This window comes from Vanacampus margaritifer, chromosome 20 (assembly GCF_051991255.1).
Source record: "Vanacampus margaritifer isolate UIUO_Vmar chromosome 20, RoL_Vmar_1.0, whole genome shotgun sequence".
Taxonomy (NCBI): domain Eukaryota; kingdom Metazoa; phylum Chordata; class Actinopteri; order Syngnathiformes; family Syngnathidae; genus Vanacampus; species Vanacampus margaritifer.
In genome coordinates, this window is record NC_135451.1 from 11,917,150 (window position 1) to 11,933,377 (window position 16,228).

At 38.6% G+C, this 16,228-nt stretch overlaps 1 protein-coding gene across 1 annotated transcript; it reads right to left on the reverse strand.

Moving 5' to 3' along the window:
* Positions 1 to 16: 16 nt before the first annotated feature.
* Positions 17 to 13,686, reverse strand: agtr1b (angiotensin II receptor, type 1b). Its single transcript, XM_077554670.1, has 2 exons — positions 13,507 to 13,686; positions 17 to 2,941 (listed from the first exon to the last, which is right to left on the reverse strand). The coding sequence occupies exon 2, from the start codon at positions 2,869 to 2,871 to the stop codon at positions 1,777 to 1,779; it is 1,095 nt and encodes a 364-aa protein (XP_077410796.1). The 5' UTR covers positions 2,872 to 2,941; positions 13,507 to 13,686; the 3' UTR covers positions 17 to 1,776.
* Between the last annotated feature and the right edge of the window lie 2,542 nt (positions 13,687 to 16,228).

The window sequence follows — 16,228 nt, forward strand, 5'->3', positions numbered from 1 at the left end:
GAAAGATAGAATATCATCCACTTTAATGTTATATTTTATTCATCTTCTCACATATTCACAACTGTACACACAGATAGTAGAAAACAATATATCCACATATTTAAATACCACAAAAGACAACCACCACATGTCCCCCAATTTTTTTTTTTTGCACATTGTTTTGACATTTTCACGAGGAGCACATTGGACAGTACAACTACCAGATAGCATCCTCAATATTTTCATGCTGTACAGTACATTTACGTTTGTCGCTTCGTGACACACAATTTGTTTTTTTTTTTCCTTTTGCACTCCCGACTGGCGAAGTAGCTGCTGAGCACACAAAACGTTTTATCGCTGGGATGCATGATGACGCCGCGTCCGACAACATGCTGCATGCAAACACTCGGCTAAATCGGCATACACGTATACCAATCTGTACTATTTCGATGATTTTTTTTTTAAAAATGAGACACCAGTTTCAGCTGATGCAAAATGATATGGGTGGGAATCTCACCATTTGATTCGTAACGATTTGTGATTCAAAATGATTTGACAATCGCGGCCAACGTGGATCGTGGTGTTGTTGCCGATTTTGATTGCAAGTGAGGAAATATGCTCAGACCTAGTCTGATTGTCGGCATGTGTATATTCTGAATTAACCCCTTCAGGCCCACATTTTTTTCTGCCGGGCAAATTAACTCATTCACTGCCATTGACGGCTATAGATGTCAAAAAGGAATTTCAATTTCAATTGGTTTAGCATTTTTTCCCCCACTTTTGTTAACAAGAGTATGAAAACCTAGAAAAAAAAATATTGTACATTTAGAACAGATATATAAAATGTGTGGTTAATTGTGAGTTAACTAGTGAAATCATGCGGAAAAAAATTACGTCCCAAATTCAGGTGATTATATATTTAATCATAATTAATTGCATGACTTCACTAGTTTACTCTTGATTAATCACAAATTTTATATCTGTTCTAAATGTAAAGTAAAAAAAAATCTAGTCTAGGTTTTCATACTCTTTTTAACAAAAGTGGGAAAAAAATGTTCAAATGAATTTTTGACGTCTATAGCCGTCAATGGCAGTGAATGAGTTAATTGTATTTATTTATTTATTTACTGATTTTGACTTTTCCCACACAAGAACAACATGGAATTTTTTTTTTTTTTGGGGGGGGGGGGTCATCTCATGTTTTTATTTGTTATAGCTGACGCCAGGATAGTATGGCTTTAATGTGTTGTAAACTCAGCAAACTTTCATGTAACGTTTTGAACGTGAACATCGTGCAAATCAACTTGCGATTGCGAGTGCTGACATCATCCAAATTCTGCGTTTTATTGGTTTAGACGCGCAAAATACGTCATGTCTACTTGCAACCATGTATGGGTCCGAGGGCGTTAGCTATCATTTTGTTTCATGTCACAATCATGGGCTCCGTGGCTCGACCCAATTCTTTGCCAACCCTTATACGTAACGATCTGTAATCGGAAAGTTTGAATATTTACATTTTTTTTTAGCATCACCCCATGCCACAGGTTAATCTTTTAGAGACAACCAGTCATTGGGCCTGGTTGCAAGGGATGAAAAATGCTGATCGTTGGTATGCGTGTACCCCGCTTCAGCAAAGAAGGCATTACATTTAGCCACGTATATTTCTTCAAAATATTCCTTGTGGAGCAGCAGCATGCTACAAAACAATCAAGACAGTCACCGCGTGCTTCAGGGCTTGGAGTGTTTTCCAACCATGGAATGTGTTTTCCTTCAGCTCACTCGTTCCCCCCACCCCCGTTACTTCCCGTCAGACGAAGCTTTGCTCTTGAGGGCCGTCAGGCTCAGAGCCTCGGAGGCCCGAAAGGACAGCGCGCTCATCTTGGAGCTGATGCTCGGATGCGCCCCCGGTGGCCTGGCGGGCGAACAGCGCAGCAGCCTCTTGCAGTTCTTACGGAAATTCCGCCCCACGAAGCCGTAGAGGATGGGATTGACGCAACTGTTGAGGTAAGCCAGGCATATGGTGAAGGGCATGGCGGTGTCGATGATTTCCACCATGGCGCAGTTTTCCACCTGCATGAGTTGCGTGAGAACCTGCAGGAAGTGGAACACCTGGTGCGGCATCCAGCACAGGAAGAAGGCCAGGACGGCGGCGGCCAGCATGCGCAGAACTTCGTCGTCGCGGGACCTGGAGCTCTTCTGTATGCGCCTGGTGCCCACCAGCGCCCGCCCGATCAGGCAGTAACACGTGATGATGATGACGAAAGGCACCACGAAGCCCATCAGGCTCTTCATCAGGTTGATCGCCAGGAGGCGACCCTTCAACCTGTCGCGGTTCTCGGTGGTCGGGTGCAGGACGCCGCACCAGGTGTTGTTGTTGTTGGCGATGTTGAGCACGTCCCGCGTCAACAGCGTGGGCACGCTGAGGACGAAGGCCAGAAGCCACACCACCACGCAGGTGATGCGGGCGTACGCCACCGTGCGGAAGCGCCGCGAGCGCACCGGGTGCACGATGGCCAGGTAGCGGTCGATGCTGAGCGCGGTGAGGAAGAAGGTGCTGGTGTACAGGTTGAGCATGACCAGCCCGGCGCTGGTCTTGCACAGAAAGCCCCCGAAGGGCCAGTGGTAGCCCATGGCGGTGAACGCGGCCCACATGGGCAAGGTGATGAGGAAAGTCAGGTCGGACAGGGCCAGGTTGAGCACGAATATGTTGGCCACCGTCTTCAGCTTCATGTAGCAGTAGATGACCGCCACCACCATGCTGTTGCCCACCATGCCGACGACGAAATTGCAGCTGTAGACGATGGGCACCAAGGTGTAGATGATGCTGTGGTTTCCGGAAATGCCGCACGTCAGGTTTATGGCCTTCGTTGCGCCTGCTGTGCCGTTCTCCATTTTTGCTGGCTTTTCACTGCCAAATGCCAGAATTGGTCAACAGGCCTTGGGGGAGGGGCCTTAGCTAGTTCTGTAGCGGAAACACAAGAAGAAGAGAAAAAAATGTCAGAAGGAGGCAGCGGTTTTTGTCTGAGCATACGTTGTTACCATTAGTAGTAGATTTGAAAGATCTTCTTTTTTTTTTCCTAATATTTTTTTTGCATTTTTTGGGGTCAATATTTGTGGGAATGCTGAACATCCTCACAATTCTATTCTATTCTGATTTTTGGTTCAATTTATTTCTTTTAGAAGCATTTAAGAGGCACATTTCTTTAATTTTGTGGTTGTGGAAGCAGTATTTTTCTTTCTTAAAGTTTACTCTTGATCCCATCTGGACTTGTACTCGGACTCGGACTTGACTTAGACGCGATAAAGGTGGACTTAATGGATACTTGACTCATTGAGCCATTTTCAGCAATAAAAAGTAAATATTTTGTCCATAACATCATGATTTTTCCTGTACAATTAATACCTTAAAAACTGAATAATACCTTAGAAACTGATGATATATATATTTTTTTACCTTATAAACTAATTTCACCTTTGGTGAGGAAATAGGTAACGACCAATCAAGGCTCACAGCACAGGTGATGTCGTCTTCAGTTGACAGCAAGTGGAAAATTCGTTTTTAAAGTAAGAAGAAAAAAAGAAAGAAAACGTTTTAAAGGTATTAATTGTACAAATGATCAAATTATTAACTTTTTACTGCTGAGAATGGCTTCAATGAGCCAATTATTCCTTTAACCACAGCACTGCCTTGTTTAAAAAGCGTTTGATGTAGTCAGACTGTCTGATTTGTGGTGTATCGGTTGTCTTGTAACAGCCTAAAAATCAGTAGCTTCTGATCTAAATGTCAGGTTTCAAGTGTCGCTAATTAGCCGGTTTAGCGTTTTTGTTCTTGTTCACAACGTTTGCAAAACTATAGCAAGAAGTTGTTTTGAAAACGTGTCCAGTGACAGCCCCCTCAACCCTCCCCCCACCAACTCGCCTTCTTCTATCCAAGCACAATGCAAGTCAATAAAAGAGAGAAACTATTTTGAGTGTGAGTACTATTGCCACCTCTGGCACCAGCACGGCCCATAAACGCTAAATCCACACGGAAGCGCTCACCCCTACACACCAGCTCATTACAGACCCCCACATTAAAACCATCCTTACGCTTTATGCTACCTCGCTAAAAGAGGAGGCCGTGAAAAAAAAAACAGATGTCGGATGCCCTTCTATTCCAAAAACGCTCCTCAGGAACATCGTTACTCGGATGTTCAACGTCCCGACTCCTCGTTTAATAGTCTCTCGGCTAATGAACGGCGACATTCCGTCCATCTGGGTGGACTCGAAGCACCCAGAAGGAGAACATTATTAATAACTGGAGAATGCCATTTCTGTAACAAAGTGCAATGAATGTTGAAGAGCCAAGGCTGCGGTGAAATGCTGCACGAGTAAATTAAATGAATAAATAATAAATAAATAAATAATTAAAATGAGACTTAGGAAAGATAATTATGAAAAAAATTTTTTTTTATTTTTTTTGTACAAAATAAATGATTAGGCAAAAATTACATGGATGCTAGAAAAAAAAAGCACATTTTAATTAAAAATATGATTGTGGAATAAACTCAGGATGAGTGAGTAGCGATCCCAGGTATTATTAGGTACTAGCAGAGGATACCAATACCAGCCACTGATACTTAAGGCAAAAAAAAAAATCTGACATCAATTAAGTCCTCCACACCAGTAGAAAGGTCTTTGCTCACAATTTTTGACACTAAGCGCACCATTAAAAACGTGGGAAGGTATAAGAAGACTCGTTTCAAAAAGCTCGCCTCAATAAGTTGTGCCCCCAGCGTGAGAACTTCTAATCAGCGTGCACCTAAACAAACAAGACAGCGGGGATTCGGCTATCTGGGAACTTTTTTTTTTTTTGCGTGGTGAGAAAATCAAACCTGCGTGCAGTGGAAAATTGGCCGAGGGCTAGCCATGGCTGCCATTTGTATGGCAAAGAAAAGATGAAATGAAACTTTTTATGTTTAATGGCTCTGCGGGCCTCATTAGTAGGCCTACAAATAATTGTTGCAGCATGCACAAAATAATTGAGCCACTGATGAAGACAGTGGGCTAATTCCATTTTTTTTAATGCAATTTTGCATGAGCGTGAGTTAATCAAATCTGTCAATATTACATCAAAGTTCATGAATTTATACTAAAATGCAGATTCACTGACACACAAGAATAATAATAATTTAAAAAAAAAGCGTTGCGTGCAATATTTGGACCGCCCCCTATATATGAACATTAAAACTAAACCTTGATTTTTTTTTCATATTAAAAATATGCCTTATCTCTATTTATTCTGACACTTAACCTAAAAATGCCAAAAACTGACTCGGCCCACTCTAGTTCAGTGGCTCACAATTTCAATGTTTTGCAACCTATTTGGGGAAATTGAAACTGAAGAATGAGTGCCTTAAAGAATAAATAAAATTTAAAAAAAAAAAGGAACAATGCAGTATGGTTCATCTTATTTTTGTGTTATATAAACTAAATTGTCATGCAGGTTTTTTGATAAAGTGCTGACTGAAGTAGACAGCATTTGACAATTCACTATGAGCTGTCTTGCCACAAGAGGGCGGTATTGCTTCACAATAGTAATTGTAGTTCAGCAACGTCTGAAGTATTAGTACGTTTATATATATATATATATATATATATATATATATATATATATAATAGGAATAAAAAAACTAATTGAAATTTATTGTAATTTTAAAAATATTAAAGGTTGTACAGCACACTCAAAACAATTAAGTGCTACATTTTTACATTCATTAATATGATTAAAAAATATATTAATAATGGTCACTACATTAAAATTTTTTGAGTGCTTTAATATGATAGTTTTTAACACAGAGGCATCATGTAATAGTATTTCAATCAGTCATTTTTCACAAGAATAAAATTTTATGTAAATTAATGATTGCAGATATTTCAATACACATTTTTTTTAATGATTTTTAATATCTAGTAGAGTAGATTTTTTTTCTCTCTTTTGTTTCCCTTTTTTTTATAGATATGTGTGTGTTTGAAAAAAATTAAATCAATTATAATAATAATAATTCTTATATCTGGTAAAAGTCCTTAATAGGTTTCTTGAAACAGTCATTATTGCAAAATTATTCAAATACATGTTGCGAGTTCAGACATCTTAATAGTTTCTTATTGACCAGTGGCATTCCAGTCTAAAATAATATTCTAATCATTGCTTTTACACTAGAAGTTGCTCTGTAATTTTTTGTTAAATGCTTTTTAAAAATGTGAAAAAATCTGAATAAAAATATAAATAAATAGAATTTAATTTTTTTTCCCAATAATACATTTATTTATTTATTTGTTGTGTTAAGAATGTTGGAAGATTTCATGAATACAGTAAATACTTTTTGTATGTGGTGCTTTAAATAAAAAATCTACACATAATTATAACATTATATAATGACGTAACAACAACAAAAAAAAGATCACCTTTAAAGGCAATGCATATCCTGCATCATTCCCAGAACAATTTTATCTTCCCACTTCTTCGAATGTTCCACCAACTTTGGTGAGGAACAACAAACGTATCGGTTTATGGACGTGAGGATTGTTACTTGTGGAGGACGACTTGGCACTGGCAAAGGGCAACACAATGATGGGCTATCTTGCACGCTTTCCTGCACAGGCCCTGGCATTGCACGTCATTGCTTTATTATTCACTTGTGCAGTCTGTTGCTTTCCATTGTTAATGATTAGAACAGCCGTTCAACTGTATAGCTGCAGGTGAGCACGTGGCGCCTATATGTTGAAAAGTCTATACACTTTTTTTTAAAAACATGAGACCATGATAAATAATTTAGAAGAACTAGATGTCCGTCCAAAATTGATGAAAAGACGAGAGGCAAACTGGACAGAGAGGCAGCCAATAGGCTGACAGCAACATTGAAGGAGTTGCTAGAAAGCAAAGAAATGTCAGGAAAAAGCCTACTGGAACATCTGAACTTGATTTGGGGGTTATTCAGAGGCTCCCTTTTGATTGACAAATATTAACAATGTATTTCTTATTGTGGTGATAACTGCACGATAAGCGTCCTAAAAAAATATTTTTCATGTAATATTTTTGGTACTTTTCCCCCCAAATTTATTTATTTTAATCATTCACAAATATTTAAGTAGGCTATGTTGGCTAATTGTTCTTCTGTCAAATTATGTATGTATTTTATGATGTTTTTTTTTTTTGATGAATTTTTTTAAAAATACTTTTGTATTTCTCATCTAATTAAATTTGTTTGTTTGGATATTTTTATGTAACATTGTTAGTTATTTACATTTTGGTATTGATGTAATTATTCTTTTCCATTTATCATTTTGTAATATGTTGCATTTTGAAATATTTTTTCTTTCCGTTTTCTAAATATTGTGCAAAGGGTTTTCCTAAAAAGTTAGATTTTTTAAAAAAAAAATTCTAATAATTGTGTATTTATTTAATTATAAATTTTTTAAATCCCAAAATTTTGGAATTTTTGTGTGTAATATTTTTTGTATTTCACAACATTTTCCACCAATTTTTTTTTGTTATAATCTAATTATTTTGTATTTTATTCCTAATATGAGCTGTTTCTAGTTTTTGTGCTATCTTTGTTTTATTTTTTTCACATGACATTACCAGGGTAATGTGAAAATTCATACTGCTTCATCTCTTGTCTTCATAATAGAAGAGCCAAGATCCATGCCAAGATCTTTTGCACCCAAGTTCCTTTTAAGGCAGAATTTTGTGTTGCCTCCAGCAGGTGTTCTTAATCAAATGTCCGAACATTGGTTTCACTTTTGAAGCATTTCCGACAAAGTCTCTCGTTTTACAGAGGATTTCTGATAAGCGCCTACGCAAATAATGTCGAAAATCTCCACCATGTGCCACGTTTATGATTTGATGAGAATCTCAAGTGTTTTTCCATCAGGGAAGTGCACAAAGGCAAACAACGAGGTGTGACAGACGGGAGCCTAGGTGCTCGGAAGCCGGTGATTTTTTAATGGCGCAGATATGCCGAGATGGCACATTACAGAATGGCCGCCATAAAGCCGCGGTGACCGCAAAACAGGAAGGTAAACATCGAGGTCGAAGCTGCATCCTCATCCAGGGAAAAAGCGTAAAGGTCAAGCAAGGCTTATGGGGAACAATCAAGACAGCAATAGCAGGATGTTGGAAGTCGGGGGTGGGGGGGAACCCACCGCCTGAAAGAATGGCCACATTTTTAAGTACAGTGGATAGAAAAAGTCTACACACCCTAGTTCAAATGCCAGGTTTTGCCATAGGCTACAATATAAAAAAAAAAATAAAGCCAAGATAAGTAACTTCAAAACTTTTGACATGGCCTATAACCTGTGTACACACATCCATTATCATGTGGTTGCACAAGTGTGCACACCCTCTTACAAGTGCGTCTGTGTTCAGAATTAACCAGCAATCACATTCAAATTCCTGATAAAAGGGAGTCAGCAGTCAGACACCCTTCAAAGAGCCTCTGATTAAATGAATTTCAGATGTTCTAGTAGGCTCTTCCTGACATTTTTTCCTGACAAGGTTTTGTGCTAACAATAGTTGTTATTTGGAACTGTTCTTAATTCCCAAAGCATGATGCTGCCAATGTGCCACCACCATGCTTCACTACTGGCAGGCGTCAAACATATCATTTGTATTATGTCCAAAAAGTTCAACCTTTTTCCCCGCATGCATTTGGGAGATTTCAAGTGTGCTTTTGCAAAATGTAGTTGGTTTGAATGTTTTTCTTTGTTCTTCTCTCTTGCCACCCCACCTATACCCCAGACTTAGAGTATGACGATACAGTGGAAGCTGTCTGCAAACCATGGCTTGCGCTGTAGGACACTCAAAAAAAGCCTACTAGAACATCTGAACTTTATTTGGGGTTAATCAGAAACATTTCAAACGGTGTTTTCAGGTGTGTGCCGAATTCCATTAAACATGAGGGTATATGTGATTGTTTAATTCTGAACACAGCCACAACCTCAGTACAACCTCATTAGCTCAGATTGTTTACTTTTACTCCCTCCCACAAGAAAGGCTTTGAAATGCTTTATTTTGCGCTCATTTTTTTGTTTTTTTGTATATGACAAAAATAAATTGACACTTGAACAAGGGGGGTGCAGACTTTTTATATCCATTGTATTAGAAAATGACCTTTCGGAATCGTAGCAAGTTTGTGTCAGTGAAATCACAGCCCGAGTCTGAGCGAGTAAATAAAAAACACGCTTCCCATCAACAGAGCTATGCGAGGCTGCCCTTGGACTGCGCAACGGCTCCCACCTTCCACTCGCCACCCGCCGTGCGTGTGCAAGTCTGGCCACACGCACAGCCATGCGTAATGTGGGCTTGATGGAGTTAATGATTGATGCCAGACCGTCATCAAAGAGGCTTCCTCTGGACGGACGTTTCTATGAAACATGCTGTAAGGCTGCCCTATAAAATAGTCACAATAGTCAATATTTATGTTTTTTTTTTTTGGGGGGGGGGGGGTGATATTTAATTTTTTAAAAATCTATTTGTGTTGATTATTTTGTGTAATATTTTTTTAGGTAAATTTATTTTTTATTTATTTATTTTAAATATTTGTGTTTTTATCAAGTATTTGCATTTTTGCCTAATATTTCTGTATTCAGGAATATTTCCATATTCATATCCATAAATGTTTCTTTACATTTTTTATTTAAAAAAATATTTGATGTAATTTAATATTTTTTTTATTTGTAATACTTCTATATATCTAATATTTGCCCTTTTTAAGCTAATATTTTTCTATTGCTTGTGTTTTGTATTTTTTTTAAATTATTATTGTTCATTTTTAATCCAATATTTTAGTATTCTTTCCAAAGAGTTTTTGTCTTTATTTGTTTTTGTATTTTTTTTCTCTTATATTTAATCTATCTATGAATTCTTTACTTCCTCTTCTTGACCAATTTCACCAAATCATTTTTTTTAAAACCATCTCATTCCAGATTGTGACATTTTAGGCATGGGCGTAAAGTCTCGATGCGTAATCCCCGGAAGGAAATGCGACTGAGGGCAAGTGCGATCCATCCACACAATGATGATGACAGCCAGTTAAAAAGCAGCACAGCCTCTGCATTCTTCATTTAAGTATGTGTGCATGTGTCATTATCTAAATAAGGGGCAGCTAATGGATCGTTTGGCATGGATACGGGCGCTGTCCAAAGTAAAACTAGTAAGTCCACGATTCAGTACAATATTTTGGCAAGAATAGAATCACTGCTTATGGATAGAGTCGCAAGCCTTTGAAAAGTTGTATCTTCAATTTTAAAACCGAATGCACGAAAAAAAAAATACATACAACCGCAATACGTCACATTTGTAAAGTATTATTATTTTTTTATAAACATGGCATCACTACACTGGCAACAAATATCAATATGCCGTCCAATGAAACACGCACATTTTGTGATTAAAAAAAATACTGTATATATATCAAAAACCCATTTTCTTTGCGTATTGGATAAAAAGAAAAAAAAAATCTCACAAAATTTAGAGATAGGCGACAAGTATACTTATCATTACCATTCACTGTACCGTAGAAGTGAAAAGCAGTATTTGCATTTTTTTTTTAGTTTTTCCACCAAAACACAAACAAAACTAAAATTATGGAGTTACTCACTTTTCATTATAGACGCTAACCATATAGAGGAAAACTACCTGTGATGTCATGATACATCGGTGTTCATCCAAAGTACATGTTTGGTGTATACAAGCCTATTGTGCGGTAAACAAACAAACACATACTTCAGCCATATTTGAAGTTTGTTTGAACGATAACGATACATTACATGCTCATATTGAAATTTTTTTTTGCCACCCTTAGAAGTGTGCGGCAACAAAAACTGGACGGTAAAGAGCTGATGGATTGTTTGCAAATTGAAATTGAAATTGTTAACTCTTTGACTGCCAGACGTTTTCAGAAAAGGGATGCCGTGGGTGCCAGCCGATTTAAGCATTTTGACTGATCTTTCAAGGTCCACAGAAAATTATGTGTTTGGACTATGGAAACACACATGCTACCAAATGAAAGATTGAACTCTCATCTTTCATCAGAAAAATAAAGTTTGTTTCTACCTTATTCCGTTTTTCAGTAATCAACAATAGAAAATGGTTAGTTTCACCTCTGTTTTGAAACAAACGTCTTTTAACGTCTTTGGCACTCCTCCATAGGATTTTACTAAACGTTATTTAACGTTTTTGGCAGTCAAAGAGCTAGCTGCCTATTTCTAAAAATTTTTTCTGTTAGAAAACGGTATTAAACACGTGCCATTCATTTGCAACTTCAATGCGGAGGGGTTGCACATCTGCTCTGGAGGGATTCTCGTTCTGCAAAAGTCTCCACAAAAAGTCACTAGATATTTTAAAAAAATTTTTTTTGCTCATCACTTTCGGGGAAAAATAGTTACTTAAGGCTTGAAAACATCACTATATAGAGAAACAAGGTCCCTAAATTGGCAATACTGAGTAGCCGCTTGCTTCCTAGCTCTCATCCCTGGTTGCAATCAAAACCATACTCACAAAGAATTTGCGCCTCCATAATTCAATGTACCCAATAAGAATAATTGTGGAATGCACGAGACCAAAACGGATGCAAGGACAAGGGAGAGCAAGGCAAACTTCACAGATGAATCCCAGAGCCTCCAAGCTGCGAGGCAGACATTTGCTAACCAGTAGCTTGACGTGCTGACGTCAGTTTCGCCATGAGATCCAATTAAAGGAGCGAAGGGTCAGCTTTGATAGGTAGAGACTACGAATTACTTCAACCTGTTGTCAGTAGGATTCAGTGCAGTTGTACATCACTTGGAATGAGAACCACAATGATCTTAGTGGGGCAAAGTTCTCAATCCAAATGTATTCATAGACCGCATTTTAAAAAAAACAACCGAGTTGATCAAATCACAGTTCAATCCCTTCTAACCAATTTAAATAATGATAATTTTCTGTTTTGTATTAGCTCCCCTAGAACATCGCAGTACTCTGAGTTGACGGAAGGCTAACTGAAGCAAATGATCTTAACATGCACATTTTTGGAATGTGGGAGGAAGCCAGACTAGAGGAGAAAACCCCAGCAATCACCATGAAAACATGCAAATTGAACCCACAACCTCAGATCTGGGACGCAGACATACCAAGCACTAAATGCATTTAACAAACACACACACACACATACACATGAATGGGGGTTACTTACTGTAGATGGCAAAAACTGTACTAGATTTATATAATCATTGTAATAACTGTACGAATATTTTTTGAGGGAAATGCCTCACAATACTGTCTATGGCTACAACTAAAGATTATTTTAATAATGGATTAATCTGTCGATTATTTATTTATTTATTCAGATGATGAAAATGTCTTAATTTCTAATCCTCCTATTCAAGAACCGGACATTATTTTAAATGGACAGTGCAGAAAATGCAACAACATTCGTTATTCGTGATTCTGTTACTGGTTTGATCCCTAACATGTTTGGAAATATTATTTACCAAAATAAAAGCAGATGTTTGCAATTTTTTTTTGTTTTGATTCATAGCAAAAGACAGTTAGTCTGCTTTCATGAAGGACTACAGAAATGTGAGAATGCCGGTATTTACTGTCGAGGGGCTGAAATTGCAAAAATTTGGACAATTTTATTTATTTTTTATTTTTTTTCTCTTTTTTTTGGAGAGCTCAGTATTGTTCATTCGGTAATTTTACCGATTTGACATGTCATCATCATTGCTCTCCTTTTTTTTAAAAATATTTTTAAAAATATTTTATTTATATATTTATTTTTAATTTTTTTTGTATGTGGGTGATTATGTGTGTGTGCAGTGAGTGTGTATTCATTAGTTCACCTAAAACCTATTGAAAAAAAAAAAAATCCGATACCGTTCACCTAAACCGAACAACAATTTGGACAATTTTAAATGAAACAAGGTCCCTAAATGATCAATCGATTTTACAGATTAATTTGAGAATCAATTAGTCGATTCATTCATTCATGGTTGCACCTCTTTCTAACTTCATATCCTGTTTAAAAAGACGCAGTTTTCATCCACAATTGTAAACTCTAACAAATCTCAGGCTTTGTAGTCAATACTTTGAAAGTTCCCGAGCAGCCCGTCACCCCACATGGAATCCAATACGAGTTGGAAAACGTGATGTTAGGCAGAACCCGTCTTCAAACAAGCTCGTTTTCACTTTACGGAAGGACAGCAGCCCCTTTTAAAAGCCGCATTAGGGGCCCTTATTGACACTCGTCCACAGTTTCCTCCTCTTTAAACTCTTGCTTGTCCTCGTAAGCCTCACACGCTCTCACTCGGAAAATTATTTATGGAAAGTGAGGAATTCATCAGACCAGATTGGGATTCACCCCCCCCCCCACCCCTTCATCCTCTATCCCCCCCACCCCGGTCACGTCCACATGAACGACTTGGCCAGACAAGCGGCAACAGGTGGAAAAGAACCAGCCGGTCAATTTAGCGCCAATTACAAATATATAGGAAGTTAATCTTTACCTGAAGCGATGCTGTGAGTGCAGGAGCCCACCAGTGAGAGACCACCGCCGTGCGCCACCGGTTGCCTCTGATTCGACTTAACTGGCGCAGCCAGACGAGCAGGAATACCATCCGACACACACCAACTCGGACTGACCGCCCCCTTCATACACACACAAAGTGATGAATGAGTTACACTGGAGCGGCTACACACTCACATTGTCCTGGCCCATCTCTTGAGTGCACGCACACGCACGCACGCACGCACAAATAAACACAATCTTTCACAACAGCAACTCCCTCTTTGCTTCCCTCTCTCCGTGTCTGCTTTTAATCACTCACTTTCATGCTCGTATGAAGGCTGCTTTTTCTTGCAGGGTTCGAAATCAACACTCGCTCGTAAATAACACTTTCAAACAGTTTCTAGTTATGTCATAATTTGACTTGAAAATATTCACTTCAAAGCAAGGTTATTATAGTAAGAAAATTATGAAACAAAATAAAATAAAAACGTGTTAACGAAATAAAGATAGTGTTTATAAAACTAAATCATCAAGAAAATGTCTTTTGTCGCCTTTGACCTTTCGGGGTTTATTTGAAATGTTTTGTATTTATATTAGTATTACTGTATGGTCTTATAGGAGAAGGAAGTTTGAACTGTAATATGGGAATTGACGTTTACTTTATTACACAATACTTGACCTAATAGCCAACTCCATATTTTTTTTTAAACAACCTAAATCTAACACTAAAACTAATTTTAAAAACAAAACAGTTGCGCTCTAAAAACGAACTATGTCAAAATAAAAGTCAAAACAAACTATAATGATAATTTCCCAAACTGTTATCGCCCCGCCCCTATTGAACCAACCTGACCACTAAGTGGTGAGCATGTTCGCATCACAGCTCAGAAGTTCCGGGTTCGAATCTCATGGTCTGGCCTTTTGCTGTGTGGACTTGACGCTCGTTTTCTCCAGATGCTGCGGCTTTCCCTCCACATTCCAAAAACTGGTTGAAGACTCAACGTTTCCATGTGTGCGAGTGGGTGATTGTGTAAATGTGCCCCGCGATTGACTGGCGATCACTCAGGTCTAAACTTCCTCCCACTTTCCCAAAAACATGCATGTTCGCTTCATGGAAACCTTTGAGGTGTCCAGATGTGTCAACGCTTGTTTGTCTATCCCTGCAATTGAATGGCGACCAGTCCGACCTGGCTTCCATTCACATTGCCAAAATATGCATGTTAACTGAAGACTATACATTTCCCAGAGGTTATGAGCATAATTACCCAACTTATTTTGAACTTGCTTTTACATTATCCATCAATAAATAAATAAATAAATAAATAAATAAATATGCTTGCTGTAACTCTAAGACTGCCATAGAAAATAAACTGTAAAACAAAATGTATGTTTTGATGAGTCCCCTATATGTTTTGGCATTTATTATGGTAATATAAAAAAATATTACCACACCAGCTAGTACACCTTTCATGTCGTGCTAGTGCTACTGCTAACTTTTTGAAATAATAGATGGGTTTCAAGCTCCGAAAACCGCGCCACCGTGTGGACGAACGGCCTAAGCGGTAAGAAACTTGTGAGGATACATTGAAACTGGTTTTCATGTGGACGGGGGCCTAAATACGCTTACACAGGTGGACGTGGTAAGACATAACGAGACAAGGGAAGAAACCAGGAACACATGACAAAAACCCAACCCGTACAGAACCGAAACATGACAGTTTGATTCTCAGTTTTGCTAATCAGTGTGTTATGATGTGGCGTAAAATGCAAATTTTGCTGAGCTTTGGCGTCAAGCCTTTTTTTCACGATTTCAATTTTCCTCTTTTGTGACTAAAATGGCGCACATTGATGCACTTCAGAATCCCATCCCACTATGTAAAAACTTTGAGCACCTTCGTTCACATAAGTGGCCATCCAACATTACTTAGATATTATTATTCGGCCTAAGCCTGTTAGCTTACAAGCTAGCTAGTGGCTAGCGCGGTTTACTGTATCAGCTTTTGACACGCATCAAGAGGGAGCCAAGTGGAAAAGAGGCATTATAAAGGCCAAATGCCAAATACGCATCCCTTCCTAGTGCTTTAAGTATCTCCGTCACCTCTCTTGGTCCACTCTTGTGCCCATCTTTCATCCATTGCCCCCCCGGCCCCCACCCCAGCCGAAACACCACACATGAAAGAGACAAGCATTCTGATTGTGACAAGCTCTGTCATCACTCTCTGTAATAATAGCCAATTCAAGCCGGGCTATTATAAGGGTGGAGCCGGGCAGTTTGTTTACCGAAGTTATTTCCAACTCTTCCAGAACCGTTTGGTTGCCACTCATTCATTTTTAACGATTTTCTCAGATACATTGTCGAAATGGCCTTTACAGAAAAGTCAATTAAAGTATTCCCCGTGCAAATTGTATCCATCCATCAGTGCTCTAACCACATTCTTTTCTTTCTAAATTTTTTTAACAGGTGGTGAGAAGTGGGTCACATTTGTCCTCGCCCCCGGGCCGCACTGTCCAAAGTCGCCGCAGCATAAATGGATCGTGATGGATGAGGCGTCCGTCAGCGGCCACAGCATCGACAAACGAGGAAAGAAAGGAAAAACAAACACGCTCGGGGGCGGGCGGGGGGTTCTTAAGTCACGGTCCGGCTGGGTGACTTTGGGGCGCTCAGGTGTGACCAAGTCATGGGTTTACACAGCCGACAGGTGACGGCGGGTCAAAAGGAG